Source organism: Cyprinodon variegatus, unplaced genomic scaffold (assembly GCF_000732505.1).
Source record: "Cyprinodon variegatus isolate N-32 unplaced genomic scaffold, C_variegatus-1.0 Scaffold0, whole genome shotgun sequence".
Classification (NCBI taxonomy): domain Eukaryota; kingdom Metazoa; phylum Chordata; class Actinopteri; order Cyprinodontiformes; family Cyprinodontidae; genus Cyprinodon; species Cyprinodon variegatus.
In genome coordinates, this window is record NW_015150453.1 from 3469362 (window position 1) to 3486833 (window position 17472).

General features: G+C 36.8%; 1 protein-coding gene across 1 annotated transcript; it reads left to right on the top strand.

Moving 5' to 3' along the window:
• The first annotated feature begins 968 nt into the window (after positions 1–968).
• tmod4 (tropomodulin 4) lies at positions 969–16115 on the top strand. Its single transcript, XM_015373727.1, has 10 exons — positions 969–1125; positions 5563–5718; positions 6596–6752; positions 7628–7747; positions 11966–12058; positions 12190–12320; positions 12602–12709; positions 13481–13624; positions 13729–13873; positions 15734–16115. Exons 2-10 carry the CDS (start codon positions 5617–5619, stop codon positions 15754–15756), a joined length of 1023 nt encoding a protein of 340 aa, XP_015229213.1. The 5' UTR covers positions 969–1125; positions 5563–5616; the 3' UTR covers positions 15757–16115.
• The last annotated feature ends 1357 nt before the right edge of the window (positions 16116–17472 follow it).

Consider the following 17472-nt stretch of genomic DNA (forward strand, 5'->3'; position numbering starts at 1 on the left):
TGTGAATTTACCATTTTTTCAATGGGAGGGTGTATAAACTTTCCAAATGCCAAGTTAGTCACAGTAAAAGCTGAGCCCATAGCTAAACACTATCATCTAAAAGCCATAAATTGTCAGAAACAACCAGACACAGAGTTATATCGGCCACTCAGTCATATAAACTGGATTTATCAAAGATTATTAAACATCTTTTCATGCAGTAATTGAATGTTATTGATCTCACATTGGAAAAATTTACTTTTGCATTTAACCCATCCCCTTGGGGAGCAACCCGCTGCCATTTTGTGGCGCCCAGAAAGCAATTAGGGGTTAAGGGTCTTGCTCAGGAACCTAGAGTGCAGGCTGTGGGGATCGAATCGGGTACTTGCAACCTTCTCAGAGCACAAGTGCACTGCTCTAACCACTAGCCTAACACTCCTCCCTGTGTCATCATTGTTGATGGTTAGTCCTACTGTATTTTATCTCAGATGGATAAACATAATCAGTTACAAAACAAAAAGCCTTTATTTTTAAGAAGCATTGAAATAAAATTGCTAGCTTCTTTATGTTTAATGTAAAAATATAATACGTTTGTCTCACAAAATGAGCTGTATTCAACTCTGTCCTTCCAACCGAGGCTTCAGGGTTATCCTAGCAGTGAGGAGGCAGGTACAGGAGGCATATTAATAAGATCTCCAACACTAACTGTCAGAAACTGGTATCTGGGGTCACCAAGTTTAAGCTTTTTGTGCACATTTGTACCAGAGAGCTCAGTTATTTTGGAGGCTGTTGTGGTTGCATTTTTTTTCTAGTGTGCATCCTTACTCAATCCAGCAGATGTCAGGCTTTCTTCATCTGCTTGACTCCTTTCAATAATTGAAAGCCTGATGATCATGCTCCACTTCTCCCTGTCTCCCTCTTCTACATGACTCCCTGCCACCCCCTCCTCTGTCACACAGCCAAAATAATAAAATGCTGACTTCTCAAAGTGCTGTTGGTGAGCTCGTCTAGGCATAGCAACCCTGAAGCCTGACCCATGAGAGGAGAAACAGGAGAGGGAGGGGGGAGGAAAACTAAAGAGAGGGAACCTGCTTTAACTTCAGCTTCTGTCCTGCTGAGGGGCTTCAGCCCTGTGCTTCTGTGAAGGTAAGTGGGAGGATTTTTTCTCCTATCTCTGCTGTTTGTTCTTTGCTACACGGGGATCCATTAATTAATTGATTCCTATTTGTGTTTGGACAACTTTGAGAAGATTTGGGTCCTTATAGCCAGAACTGGACAAGTATGTGAGTCGTTTTAATATATTTACTGTTCAGTTTTATTTAGTGTTCCTGCTGCTAAATGTGGTTTAAATTTAAGCTAAAAAAAAAAAAAAATTGTTCAGCTCTTGCAAGGTAGACTTTCTGATAGCTTCCCATCCCTATTTGACTGATTTGTCACAGATGTTTTGGAGTCTCTGGAAGCTGTAGGTTGGAGAGAGAACAGCTAAAGTTTGTTAAATCCAGTAAAGCTCCATTATCGGCTGACATCTGTGTTTCTCCCCTTGGATCAGATTGTCTTTTGGGTTATTTTCCTCAAATAAAACCTTTAAAAGCTGCTCTCAAGGGGCTCCAAATGGTACTCTGACACAGTCTCAAGTAGCAACCCAAGCTGGGGAGGATTGACACGACTGAAAGGAGCTGACTTGTGAAGCTAAAATTAATCTGAGGGCTGATTTGGAATGTTACACTCGGGTGGTAAGGCGTGGAGAAGATGACCCCCTAATGGTGAGAGATCTTCACAGAGGTCTGCTGCTCAATGAGCCCCCAGCCATGCTCTTAAAAACTCTTATTTGGCTACAATTGCATAAAAAAAAAAGAAAGATGAAAGATGATCAAAGCAGAGTTAGGTAAAAAACATTTTATTATTTCAAATGACTGAGATGTTGACTGAGGTGTATATATCCTCCCACTGTGTGAAATTTAACCTCAAACATTTGATCTTATTTTTTGCAGAAAACATTTATTTGTCATTGCTTCATTTCTTAAAGGAAAATCCAAACCATTAAGTTCAAAAACAGGCATTTTCAGTACATTTATAGATTAAATTAATTGATAAAAACAAACTACAAACAGGTAAATCAGATGCGGTGGGTAAAGGTGTGCTTTGAAACATCAACCATTTTAGTGAGGGTTGAACCTCAGTAATGACAGCGATCAACAGACAGACGTAATTGGTTCAAATGAAAGAACAAGCTGGATGAAATGAGAGATGTAACTTTACAATATTATAGTTAACTATTGCTAAGGAGGAGCTGCTACTGTGTTTAATACACACAATTTTTTTCCCATTTCAATTCATTTTTGCTTTCAAAAGTGCATCAAAATTGTCTTTGTATTATTTATTTTCTGTAAAAATATTTGAGAAAATCTTAAACATTTAATAGGAACATAAAAGCTGGGAAACAATTTTTACTTACTTTACCTTTCTTGTAGAAATCAGTCAGCTATAAAGTTGATATGTTTGCATTTTAGAGCCTGTCTAATATAGATCTGGAAATCAGATACAGTCTATGAGAACGGTCATTGAAAGTAAATGTTCTAGTTCAACCATATACATGCAATGATGTAGGTTAAGTAAGCACATGTTTTAGGATATCTAGAGAAGAATGAATCCAATCAAACCAATAGATGCACAAATTGTTTCCAGTTGGTTTGTAAGTGCAGTAGAAAATTAACCTATAGACGTGTCTTAAATTGATTATTCTTCTTTTATTACGTCTCAGATTCATCTTATATATCAAGGACTTTTCTCCACTTCTTATAAAGACAAATACGTATGTTATTTCTTATATTTTAAAAGGTCTTAAAGGAGTCTGAGTTTTTTTCCTTTTTCTTATTAAAATCAGAAACTGTCAGAAATGCCTGCGTTTCTCTTACCTCTTCAGTACCTAAACCTTATATAATGTATTTGTAACTGATAAGACTTTACTACCACTGTCAGTCTCAGTCAAATCAACCTCAAAGCAGGAGCTTATAGATGCAGAAGAGTTTTAACTGGAAAATAAACAGAAGCAGAAACAACTTGGATCATAGCCTGTTTATTTCATGTGGAAACTCTACTGGAGCTTCTGGGGAAAAGTCAGTATTCATTATTGCACTGACTGTTTCCAGTGAAGCGGACTGGTGCAGTAACACAAGGAACAACAATAATTAAATTTTAAGAAAAGTTTCCTCTAATGAAATTGCTTCATGCATCTTCATGCAGTTAGACCCTCCATGAAGAATAGGTGAGCATTCTTCCACTGTAATGCTCTGCTGTGGATGATGTATTTAGTCATTGACACAGTAAAGCATTGTTTCTTATTATCTCCCCCTTATGACATTTTATCTATATTTCATTATTCTCTGGTTTTATTTTGTTCCATCCCTTGCATGTCAAAGGTCAACACACAGAAATTACATAAACTGTTATAGAAAGGGTTTTCCTGTCTTAGTTAATGGTTCAACAGAGAGAGGTTTAAAAGCTCCATTATTTAAAAAAGTGACTGCAAAAAGTATTTCTTCCTTGTCCTTTGAATCACCTCCATCTCCCTCAACACCTAACCTTGGGATCCTGAGTTTGTGTTGATGGCTTTACACATTAGAGCAGCAGTGATGGGAAGCCAGCAGAGCAGTGAGGTCAAAATAACAACCAGTTTTATCAAATAACAACCAGTTTTAATCACCAGTTTGTTCTTGCTTAACCGTTATTTGAATTTATTAATAGATTCTGAGGTTTTTGTGTATCTTTTTTTTTTGGCCCTAAATGTTTCTTGTCTAAAACATTAGTAATTTGTTTTTGAATGAAAATAAAACTAAAAACAGCACAAACATGACACTAAGACAATGTAATATGAGCTCAGAGAGAATTTATTAGCACTAAATACTTTAATGATGCGCACGCAATGGTCGGGTTGTTTTTAGACAGGTTAGTTTTGTTGTTTGGTTTATGACTTTTCCCAGTTAGAGATGAAGGTTGTTAAAGCACAGCCTTGTGAATGTGTCCTCAATTAAAGACTGGCACCGTTTCAACAGGTATTAGAGCATGTTTTAGGATAAACCAACTCTGTGCTGTTTTTGAAGAGAGCAGCTTCTTTCCCTTCGTTCTCTAAGCTCCCAGACCCGTTGCTATGCTTCTCTGATCCTTTGCTGTCTATGATCCTTTAATTCGAACTAAACAAGCACAATATAAATTAACTTTTTTTCCTACGTGGCAAAATTTTCTTTTAAAGTTCAACTCAAAATTATTACACTTAGTTCATATATATATATATATATATATTTTATCTTTGGCTGAGGCTCATACAACAGAGAAGCTTCATTTCAGCTCCACATGCATTAGACCTGTAAATAATGGTCATTTTGTATACATGCGTCGATCCAACAGGCTGCGGTCCGATGCATCGACACGTCCGAAACCGTATCGATTCATGGTTTCATCTTTTTGTCCATTTGCTCCTGGAACAACTTTGCTACTTCTGTTATTTGCTGTCGTTTCTAAAATAAAATGCATTACGATATTACAGCTTTCATTGATGTATTTAAAAAATTTGAAACATTGTCTAGCCTGTAAGGTAAAAAAACAAACACACACAAAAAAAACAATTGAATGGTATCGTGGTGTTTTCTTGAGTATCGAAAATAATCAAAATGTTGGGTCAGGAAATTGATACTGAATCAAATCGCCATGATGGGTGTGATATTCAACCCTGACATGCATCATGGATGTCATAGTTTCTATCATGAACCACATATCCTCTATGTGAAAGTCAGAAGATGAAGGAACCAGTAAATTGAAGGGTTAATTCTTCAGATCAGCTCTTTCTGAATTTCTCTTTATTTGGTATTCAAACTTTTCTGATGGTATTTTTTTGGCCAAAGATGATTTTACTTCTCTTTCACAGTTGAGGAAGATTTGGATCAAAGATGAAAACATTGGCCCTTTAAACCCGAACATGGCATACTTTCTCTCATTCACTTAAAACTCTTCCTTTGAACGATGAACCATCTGCTCCTTATTTGTGTGACAGAGGTCCTGCATTAGTGTCTGCAGATATGTTTTGGGTGGGCCTGCTTCTGTATGAGCGGGTGTTTGTCAATGATAAATAAGGGATTGCTCTTTTCACTCCTCTCTACATTCTGCTATTCTTAGTTGCTATGTGGTGAGCGAAGGGTTTAATGTTACAAGGACCCTGCTGTCTTTGTGTCATATGTTTCAGTACCAGTGCATCAGTGTTTAGTTCATCTGTTTTATATGTTTTAGTTTAAAGCTGCTCTCGTCTTTGTTGTTTGATTACCTGAAATGCATCTGTTATTACCAGCATCACTTTTTTATAATACTAGTTAAGCAGCTGGTTAGCTCAGTAAAAAGTCTGTTTTCCTTGCTTCTGATTTACAGTTTTATCAGGTATAAGTTTGGGAGAGCTGAGTGCTTAACATGAACAGCAACATGTATCCCTGAGTCTGTTTTTGAGTGTTTATCATTTCAAAGAATTTAACATTCTTACGAATATATGAAAGCCATTAGGGAAATATTTTTAACAAGTTTTCCTTTCTTTCCACGCAGTGGCCTTAAATCCAGGGGGTTGCAGCGGTGTGTATGAGTGAGTGTATGTGAGCCATGTCGGACCCAAGGAACATCGATGAGGATGCCATCCTCAAAGGCCTCAGCCCTGAAGAGCTGGAGCAGCTGGAGTATGAACTGCAGGAGATGGACCCTGAGGTATGGAGTAAACCTGCATGTGGTCAGTTATCGATCGCTCACCTTGGAGCCACAGGGGACTGATGGTCTAACTCTAAATTAGGACAGATTTTTCATAATCAATGCAAAATGATTATTACAAAAATTATTATATTATATTGTAATTATTATATTATATTGTCATTTTTATATTACATTATATTCGTTACCCTTGAACTGTTCCACATTTTGACAAATTTCATAATCTTACCAGCTAAAATAAAGAACCCCCACAGAATAAAGCTGCTATTGCCATGCTCTATGTTGGGAATGGTGTTTTTGGGCTTATCAATTGTCTTCCTTCAATATTTACATTACTGCATTGCCTCCTATATGGCATTTGGCAAACTGCATACAAGGCTTTTCATTACTTTTTTCTCTAAAATCCCTTGTTTTTGATGCTCTTATTAAAAAAAGTCAAATTTGCAGAGCGATTGTTGTCAGAGTTTACAGCCTGAGCAGCTCATCCACAGTTACCTTGGACATCTTGGCTGCTCCAATTTTGCTATCTCTGCTTGATTGTCAGGTCAGGTAGATGGACAAACAGTATCTTGGTGGTTTGGATTGATTTTTTTCTTTCTTTTAGGATGCTAAACCTAAGAGTCGTTTGAAGTTTGAGATGTTTGAAGTTTGGTATATTGTGTTAAAAATTATTCATGCTCTAAAGTGTTACACTGCTTTATATAACTTGGTGTGTACTTTGGCCATCATGGACTTATTTGTTCACCAGTATTCTCAAACAAACATTCGACTGCTTCAAAGAACAGATACCCAAACCTTTGATGTCACAGCTTCTTTTTAGTAATTGTGTTAACTTGTAAAACTTGATTTTTAATCAACTGATCTTGGGATCTCCTAGAATGCTATGCTCCCTGCTGGAATGCGACAGCGAGACCAGACGAAGAAGAGTCCGACAGGGCCATTTGACCGTGATGCCCTGCTGCAGCACCTGGAGAAGCAGGCGCTGGAGCATCCTGACAGGGAGGACCTGGTGCCCTTCACTGGCCAAAAGAAAGGTCAATTGCTCTTAGCTCTTTATGCAATGTTGATGATGATAAAAGCTTTATTGGTCCCTTATAGTAGAAATAAATTGACATACATAAACAGTGTTACAAAAAAGATTAATAGAGGCATACAAAGAGCAAACAGTAGAAGATAGGGTATACAGAAAATATAAGCTATTTTTTGATAAGTGCAAAAATCTATTTCTATTATTTACAGAAACAAAATGAAAAGTAGTAAAATTAAATGCAAAAAATATTAAATTGTAACTCTTCAGAAAAAAAAAATTACTTAAAGAGCACTTTACCTGTAGCATGATTTAATCTCAAAAGCAAAGACTTCTTTCATCTTTTTTAAACATCCACAGCATTGCAGTCTGCAATGCACCAGTGCACCAAAGTTCAGGGCTCTTAGATTCAGGTCTGTGTGGGATTTGCCGCTCACTGACCTGTGAGGCTAAGTTCATTATACAGCTGCTGCCCAGCATGTTTTGACCCCCAAAAAACCTGACATCTCTGAACTATATGTTAGTTTTAAATAATGTATTCAAACAGATACTGAAATGTAAGAATTCTATATTTTTTCCTGTCTAAAATGTCCCTCATATGATGCAGTGTTGGATTCACAACTGCTTCCAAACTCTTAGTTTTGCAAATAAAATTGTCATCAGCATTTTTTTATTTAAACCATATAAAAACATCTGCAAAATCTCATTTGAAATAACGTCATGTGCATAAATAACATGGTTAAATTAAACATTCTAGTCTATAGTTTTTCTATACTCTATACTACTATAGTTTTTTACTGCTACATGTCATAAACGTGTGTGTTTTTGTGTGTGTAAATATATACATATACTCATCTATTTTTGCCTTTTTTTTGTGTTCAGGGAAGGCATTTGTACCTAAGAAGCCAAAGGAGATTCCCATGCATGAGCAGGTGATGCTGGAGCCAGAGCTGGAAGAAGCTTTGAAAAATGCCACAGATGCAGAGATGTGTGATATTGCAGGTTAGAAGACCATTGTTATGTTTATTCTAAAAAGTCTGAATAGCAGTATTATGTGTTAAATACCATAAAAGTGTCATAAAAATATAGTAATTATAAAAAAAAAATATGTCCAACCAAAGTGCTTAAGATAAAAAAGAGTTTAGAACGATATGCTTTTCTAGAGAAAATCACTTCTAAAAGATATACAAACAAAAAAAAGTTTACATTTTTCTTTGCCTTAATGTGTTTTTTCCCAATTGGGTTTCCCAACAGCAGCTGCAGACCAACCTGTAATAATGGCATACAATGCATGGCGTGATCTCATTGTTTTCACTGCAGCCACCCTGACCCACATAGTTCAATCATGCAGGCCTGTTGTCTCTACTGTTGGTTTCAAATTGTTTCCCTCAACACTAAGATGGCAAAGTTGTCCCGAGCAAACAGACGCTGCCAGAAATGCAGCAGGTTCCAATTCCCCAGGCTCAGCAACTCTAAAATAAATAAGACTGGCTTGAGGCCACTGAAGAAAGGGTGGGGAGGATCTCAGGACGGTGTGAGAAATGATACTGTATCTGTCTGAAGCAGACATGTGGGAAGACACTGTGTAAAAAAGACACAGTTTTCAATGTTTCCTGAGGGTAAGAATGGTTAAACTAAAGTTTAGGATTCAGAATGTGTCTCCAGTTGGTTTAGCACCAGCTTTGACTAAATGCACAGGAGGATTTTTCAGAACAGAGCTTTATAGCCAGCTGAAGAGAAAAGGGCTGCTCAAACACTGGCAGTTTATATAAAAGTTTATAGAAAAGAAAAAAACAACAACAAATTCACAGAATTAAGCTTGAAACAATTGAGTTTAACTCTGTCCATGCAGTAACTGAATCCTTAAAGAAGTTCATTTTATTGATAGTAGCAGAGCAGGCTGAATACACAGCAACAGTCTTCTGACATCCGGTCAGGCGAGCAGGCATCCATAAAGGCAGAACAGGGAGGTGTGTTTGTCCAGCACCATCGGTCTGTTACAGCCACCACATGTTTGACCCTGGACAGCATCCAGATCAGGATTAAATCTCAGTTAGCTCCTGTCAGTCTTTGTGTGGGCTACAGTAGAAAATGAAAAATATAACAGAAATACCTTTCTGAGCTCAGACAGCATCAGACAAGTTATTCTGTGAAGTTGAATTTTAAATTTTGTCCTGTTTTAAGAAAAACACTGTTAATAATCTGACTTTATTTTTGAGTTCAGCAGTCCATTGTGTTTTGTAAAGCTACCATGAATTATTGTTAGGGTCAAGCCGGATGTCATGGGGGTGTTAATTGCTAGAAACACCCCTACATCCCTCAAATAAATCCCTGCCCCTTAACAAGCAGCTGCCCTCCCTGGGTTCTCTTTCCATCAAGGTTCCCATGGTTCCCCACACCAGGTCATGAGGCTGGTGGGTGGGTAGGTGGGTGCTGTCACAGCAGTTGGCTTCTAGATCAGATTGGTGTGGTAAAAAAAAAAAAAAAANATATATATATATATATATATATATATATATATATATATATTGTCAGAAAAACTGTATTTAGTTGATTGTGATAAATTTATCAGCTGAGCAAAAAAATAAATAGATTTTTTAGGTCTTTCATAAACGAGGGTAACAGATTCCTGCGTAAATTCTCAGTCATCTGGGTCATGGATGTCAGGTAACGACTAACGTCTACAAACATCTACAAAAAGAAAAGACTATCTCCAAAATCTGGAAAGAGAGAAAGCTATCTGTCGCTCTCTCTACTATAAACTGTACCCAGGGGATGCAATACCATTCATATATGGTCTTCCAAATATACACAAGGAAGGGTTCCCCCTCAGGCCCATTGTCAGCAGGATTAATTCAGTGACAAATACTATTGCAAAACATCTTGCAACAATTTTGTTTCCACAGACTTTATTTCCAAAGTCCTGCATTTGAGACTTGCTCCATGTGAAACCATTGTTTTGTTTGATGTAACCTCTCTTCACCTGCACTCCCAAATCACAAGCAGTAACACAGTTAAGACACAACTGGAACAGGAAACCTTGAAAGACAGAAACACTTAACCAGAATTGTAACCTGTTGCATCTGTTTATCAACAAACAGTTCAAATACAGTGATAACTTTTACAGACAGAAACATGGATGCACCATGGGCTCCCCAGTTTCGCTCATTGTTGCAGGTATCTATATACAGTAGGGGAGGTGGAGAGCAGAGCTCTCACGGAACACAACCACAAGAGAACACAACCAACTCACTCGTTCAGAACGTGGATGACACCTGGTTAAAAATCCAAACATAGGAAGTTGATGCATTCACCAATCACATCATCTCATTGGATACTAACATCAAGTTTACTAGAGACAATGTGAAGAACAACATGTTACCGTTTCTGGACTGTGCTGTGCACATTAAAGACAATGGAAGTCTTAATACTGAGGTGTACCCCTGAAACCTACACAAAAGACCAATACCTGCATTTTGACTCACATCATCCGCTGGAACATAAACTTTCTGTGATCAGAACTCTGAGTTATCAGCCTGACAATATTCCTTCAGTTACAGAGGAGGAACAACAGGAACAAAAACATGTTAGGAAATCACTTTAAGTATGTGGTTATCCAAACTAGGCGTGTTAAGTCGGCCAAAACAACTAGCAGGAAAAAAACACTGCATGCAACACAGAGGAGAAAACAAAGAGACGCAAAAACATTGTAATTCCATATGTGCATGGAATTTCTGAGAAACTCCAAACAAAACATACCAGTGAATTTCAAACCCCACAACAAACTCAGACAAAAACTGGTTCAGCACAACACACAAACCCAAGCTGAGCAGGGTTGTGTTTGCGATTCAGTGCAGTGAGGACTGCACAGCCTATTACGTTGGAGAAACCAAACAATTACACAAACGCGTGGCACAGCATAGGAGAGCCAGAAGCTCTGGTGTTCAAGGACACACCTTGGAACACCAGAGTGTTCAGATTTTGGACAGAGAAGACACATGGTTTGAAAGAGGGGTGAAGGAAGCCATCTTTGTGAGGAGAGAAAAGCCATCAATGATCAGAGGGGGAGGATTGCGTTTTCAGCTTCCAAGCATTTACAACTTAGTCATGGAACTCATCCCAAATAAATTACATAAGCACTTGTTTTATGATTCAAAAGACTGATCACATAGCCAATGCACAACAAAAGGCTCCAACAATCCAGAAGAACAAGGGGTGGCTATTTGATTGCCAACAGTATTGACAAAGACTCCTGGATAGGTGTGGAAACGTCTTCAAAACAACTGAGCAAAAGTCTGGTTCCCTTTCAGTTTAAGCCTGTTTGTGGCAGAGTAACAGAACAATTTCAAATTGAAACACTATTGTTTTATTTTATTTTTTTGGAAATCCTGGTACTTCAGTTTACCAGTTTTTTGTTGAGATTTTCTTGTACTAAAGAAAATACTCAGCGTGATGTGTTCCTATAAATATTTTGCATTTCAGTATTTAAGTGGGTGAATTTCTGAACCCAAATGTGATTTGTTGTTTTTATGGGAACAACTGTTGCATTTATCACACAGCCACAGTTTTTCAGCATTGCAGCCTTTCAGGAGTCTTCATCTGCTCCTTTATCTAGATGCATATCCATCTAGCTGTATCATTGTAATAGGAAAATTTATATTATAAATAATAACTTCTCAAATGAAGGTTTTTGCTGAGTGTTTTTAAATCAGTTTTGCATGGAACACACAGCCTCTTAACTAAGAGAAAATTAGTGTAATCAATTAACCTAACACTCATATTTTTTGACCGTGGAAGGATACCCAGAGAGAACCCACACATGGAGAGGGAGAACATGCAGACTCCCTGAATAATGACTCCAGGGCCAGAGTTAGAACCCAGGACCTCTTTGAGCTAATATCTGTGCCAACCACATAGTCCTAACTCAGACAAAACAAAAGGGTACTTTTGTCTGAAGGACAGAGATACAGACATTTCATCATGAAGCACATGGATTCTAGATTCTTTTAAATGCAAAGAAGAAAACAATAATCTGGTTTGCCAGCAAACCATTGAATAAAAACTTGTTTTCAGGCATATTTGAAGTGTAGAGACACAGTAGAAGCACAGACTCAAAAAATAAAATACTGACAACAAGCAGGATCTGACATGTGATTTGATTCAAATGTAAAGATATTTATATCTGAATAGTGACAGTGACACAGCTCCCTGTACTTGCAGCCATCCTTGGAATGTACACTCTGATGAGCAACAAGCAGTACTACGATGCTCTGGGCACCACAGGCACAATCGCCAACACAGAGGGGATCAACAGTGAGTGATATACATTTAAGAAATGCAGCTTCTTTTCAACGTGTATCTAATCCCTGAAGATTAATTCAGTAGTGTTAAATAAACTAGATTTATGTATCTTTGCATTTCTTGTGTTTCCTTATCACATTCAGGTGTTGTGAAACCAGATCCGTTCAAGAGCTTCCCCGAAGAACCTCCAAACACCACCAATGTGGAGGAAACCCTGGAGAGAATCATCAGCAATGACAGCTCCCTGACGGAGGTCAACCTTAACAACATCAAGGTACTTTCAATGGTGCATTAAAATATAGATAAACAAAAATGTGTGACTTTAATTTTAGGGAAATTCAACATATGTGTTTAATCCTGCAAAAGAAACCTAACTTAAATTCAGAGTAATTTTAAGTTACTTCTGGAATTTTTTGTTTGTCATTCATGCGCTTTTCACCATTTGCTAATACACATTATATATTGGTCTATGAAATATATAAATTAAAGAAAAGTTAATGTTTTTTTGAACCTGACTCATATCACGACTACTAAGGAGACCTTTTTGACCTGCAGGACATTCCCATCCCGACTCTAAAGGAGGTCTTTGAGGCAATGAAGGAGAACTCCCATGTGGAGGTTCTGAGCATCGCTGCGACCCGTAGCAATGATCCTGTGGCTTATGTGAGTACATCAGTGTTTTTAAACTAAAACTATTGCAGAAAAATAGACATATTTGAGATTCTGGCGTTAATACTTAAAATTTATTTTGAATCAGATACATTTCCTACTTTAATACATATATTTACCTCTGAACTGGATTATATTTTCATCTGCATTGGTTTGTGTGTTTTCAAAATAACTAAAAAAATAATAAATGGATTTTACTGAAATTTTCAAAGAAGGTGTGTATTGTGACTGGCAACAAATGAATCAGTTTTGGCAAGGGTGCAGATCAGCATCTGGATCCAGGGATTTTTTTTTTATGATTCTGTGAATACAGGTATTACCTTAAGATGGAAGTCACAATATATCAGGTGAAATTAGCTTCTTGGCAGATGGCTCCGCTCTCCGAGTGCTTTTGTAGTTTATGCATTCTCTAAATTACAATACATTTAGTTAGATAATAAAACAAAATATCAAATAAGAAAATCTAAATATTCAGCCAGATAAGCTGGTTTAAAATGAAGTAAAGAAAATTCTTAACATATGTTCATTTTCCCTTCATTTTAGCAGGCAAGTAAAACGATCTGCTAAAAGAGCAAGTATTTTGACCCCTTAAATAGGGTAATTATATATATACCGCACTTGAAATTAGATAATGGAGATGTTTTTCTTATTTAAGATGCATTTTTTTTTTCTCCAAAGGCAGATTTTAATTCAAATTAAATGCCTTTTTTATTTAAAGGATAACTACAAAACGTAACTTTTTGCTTTGTGTGCAACTGTCACCAGGCATGTGCTGAGATGCTACAGGAAAACACCAGCTTGCAGAGTCTTAACATTGAATCCAATTTCATCACTTCAGATGGCATGATGGCCATCATTAAAGCCATGGCTAGTAATGCTACACTGGTAGAGCTCAAGATTGACAACCAGGTAAACAACAGATGTGTTCCTACTTAGGTTTGGACTAATCAATATCTGTAAAACAAACAAATAGACTGCTGTTTTTTAAGAAGAATTGCTGTTCTTTCCTACAGAGGCAGAAACTGGGCGACACAGTTGAGATGGAGATTGCCTCCATGTTGGAAAACAACTCCAGTATCCTCAAGTTCGGCTATCACTTCAACCAGCAGGGTCCCCGTGCCAGAGCGGCCATGGCTATCACAAGAAACAACGACATGAGTGAGTACTGCCCACTCTGTTCAGAATAAATGTTAAGGTTTTTTTTTAGTTATCGAAAATTTATCAATGCAGAAATACTAAAGCTTCTAAATAACTTTTCTTGCAAGAGTAAATTCCAGCTAGAAGCTTACAGTATATAATCTCATAATAGGGTGGATTATGTTTTTGTTGATGCATATTCATCTTTCTTAAAGGTGGACTAATCACACAACAAACAGCTTGAATAAATATAGTTTTACTGGATTTATGAATGCAAATATATGGATGCTACCACCACAGTGCTTAAAAGCCAGCAATGTTTCTAGGAATTCTATTTCATATTAGGTTTTAGCATCTGAGAATTTATAAATTTTCATTTAACAGCTCAGAAAATGAAAACTTAACAGCACAGTAACTCTTAAAACATCAACATTTCAATTAATAAATCTTTTAGCCTACTTTCCTGACCTGAAACCTAAAAGTCTGGACTACACATTAAAGTGACTCCATAGAGGAACCCAAACAATTAAAATAAACTCTAACAGCTCTGCTAATGGGAGAGATCAAATCCACAGCTAGAGTAATGCCACAAGCTTGTTCATGGCTATAAAAAGCGTTTGGCTGTCATGCAAAACACAAAGTGACAAGTTGGGAAGGGTTGTGGGTACATTGCTTATTATATATATATACATTTTACATATTCATAATTTTGCCAATGCAAATAAGGATGCACCGATCAAAATGTTTTCACTTGCATCCAATTCTGACTCAGATCCTGATACTTTTTAATTATCAGAGCTCTGTTTGGATCCATTTTATCATCATCACTGTTGATTTTCTGAGAGACTGCCGTAAACCTTTTTCTACAAGCAGGTATATGTCTAAATCTTAACACGTATATCCCCAAAGACAGCTTCAGATTGGCATAAGGCCAGGCAAGTTTCATTATAGAATATATTACAGAAGCATATAATTCAAAAGTGCATTGCTGTGATATTTAAACAAACAAAAAAAGTTACAATAAGTTTGATTGAAAACTTAAACTAATAATGTTTAAGATTAGGCACATTCAAATGCCAATATAAAGAAAATGCTTTTAATCCTGATTTAAAAAAAGTCTGGGTTTCAGTGCTTTTACTGTTTTCTGGGAGCTTATTCCAGATTATTGGAACATTAGAAGTAAAAGCTTCCACGATGTTTGGTTCTGGTTATGCAGAACAAACTTGATCCAGAAAACCTGAGAGGTCTGGGTGGATGATACCCTGAGAACAAGTCTGTAATGTATCTTAGCCATTCAGTGATTTATAGCCTAACAGGAGTACTGAAAGGCTATTATATGAGCAGGTCTTTGAAACTAGGAGGTTGTGTTTTGATGTTTTAGATTTGGTGAGAATATTGCCAGCAGCATTCTGGATCCACTGCAGCTGTCTGATCAATTATTTTTATGAAATACCTGTGAAGATACTTCATGATGAGGTGATCATGATCAATGATCAATCCTACTAAAGATGAATGCATCTATTTATTACATTTATTAAGGACAGATTTCCACAAAGGGGTAAAGGTTTCTGCTATTAAAGCGACTTTTAATCGAAAAATGTATCATAGAAGCAGATTGAATAAATCTGCCCCAGTGGATCCGGCCTATTTTCACCAGTACCCGATCTAGCAATGTCTTTATTATTAATGCAGATTGTTGAAAATGCATAATTAAATTATAGTTTGTTTAAACACTTACTTAAATGATTCAAATCAACAAAAGAAACAAAAATTCAAAATTATTTTGATTTGTGTTAACTTTTGATTAGAATTGCTGCTGCAGAAATAATTAATAAAAACTCCATTTACATCAATTGAGATTGAGATTTCTTTCTTTTACAGTTCGCCAGCAGAGACTGAGATAAAGCAAACAGTAGAAACATTCATCCCCCTCCCTGGAGTCTAAACGGACTGCTGCAGAAAACGAAGCGCCAGCGTTCTCCATCAGGGGTGTGACAGAGAGGAATGAATCATCCCAAATCAATCTGGGTCACTGTGTTCGGTGGAAACCTTGTCTAACATCCATGCTTAACCATTTCGTTTCAGTTACTGCTGAATTCATTATAAAATGCTGTGATCAAATGTGAAGCGTCTTTTTTTATTCAGTTTGTTCATCACCAACATCTTCACAGACAATCTTTTGATCATGAAAACTTTTTTTTTTTCACTTTTGTGGTGCTAAATTTTATGTGGCGAGGGAAACTGTAAATATTTTCAATAAAAATATCTATTGGAGTATTTCTTTTCTACATTTTTGGCAAGTTTAATTTGTTTCTCTTATTGTTGCACACATGTAACTGATTAAAGATACATTTTAGGCGATCTTAATTTTTGCAAGTGAAACTTATTGGACAATCTTCAATAAATGTGAGGCAAACAGTATTTGTTCTGATACTATTATGGTCATACTTGTTATATTTTAAACTTAAATTATATGAACACCTCAGAATATTGCTGAATATTTAGGATGAATGCCTTACATAAAAAATCACTTTATGTTAATCCGTTGAACTCTTCCCTGATCCAATGACTAGGTCCTACATTTAGAGCTATTTTTACGCACCATAACCTCCCTTTCTTGACCCTGAAGCAAAACATAACTTAGCCAAGAGAGCTTGAGTTACCTTGTTCCAAATATAAGAATCAACTTCAAGAGAGCAGCCCTTTAGTGAACCCAGAGATTTACAAACAGAACCAGCTGCTAACTTCTGATGATTTCATTTGTGTGTTCGTGCACAACCTGTCTGTTATGTTTTTTATGTCCTCTCTCTTTATAGTCTTTGTATAAAATAGATATTAGATCAGCTTAGTTTTCATTAAGACACAATGTCTCTGCATCTGACATGTGCCTCATAGAAAATCATATTTAAATGGAAGCGACATTGACACACAGTCTGCACAGCAGAAACACTCAGAGAAACTTCCAATGCACTAAAAGTTCCCATCTACAAGCAAAGGAAATTAAGTATTACTGAAACGAAGGGAGTATGGTTCATAAAGACACAGTAATTATATCTTAAAGACAATTGCTTCAGAAAGTTCAGGCTATGTTGAAGAACCAGGCATGTCACACAATGCAAGTGACTTTGCCATTTAAGATCTAGCTTTTAGAGTTGGTTTACAGTATTCCCAAATTTAATCATACATTTTTTTCCCCTTTTCTTATTAGATTTGAGGGCGGTCCTATGGTGCTGTTACACAGGGGCTACTCAAACATAAACAGAGGTCTTTGTTGCAGTTAATTTCTATCCAGGCAGGTGAAGCAGCTCATCCAAACCCTGGAACACCTAAAGATTTAGGTGTTGGGTTACTTGCATATAAACCTGTTGCAGTGCACTTTAGATCTGTAAAAGCAAACTGTATATCTAGGAATATATGAGCGAAGCAATACATTTACTAAGTGATTTACTGTATATGTGATCTAAAGGAAATGAATTACTTGCAGTACCTTACTCTACCTTTGTGTAGTAGGATCACAGAATCTCTGTGACTACTGCCTTTTTTCTGTGCCGCAGCGTTTATCTCAGAGGGACAGACTGGTTACTTGTTAATTTTATGTTAATAACCGACACCTCCCAGTG

Bases quoted from the DNA above. Each gene is read 5' to 3' on its own strand.
- tmod4 (XM_015373727.1), top strand. From the start codon at position 5,617: ATGTCGGACCCAAGGAACATCGATGAGGATGCCATCCTCAAAGGCCTC. The intron at 7,748-11,965 runs GTTAGAAGACCA...CTGTACTTGCAG, and splicing joins AGAGATGTGTGATATTGCAG to CCATCCTTGGAATGTACACT. The intron at 13,625-13,728 runs GTAAACAACAGA...TCTTTCCTACAG, and splicing joins AGCTCAAGATTGACAACCAG to AGGCAGAAACTGGGCGACAC.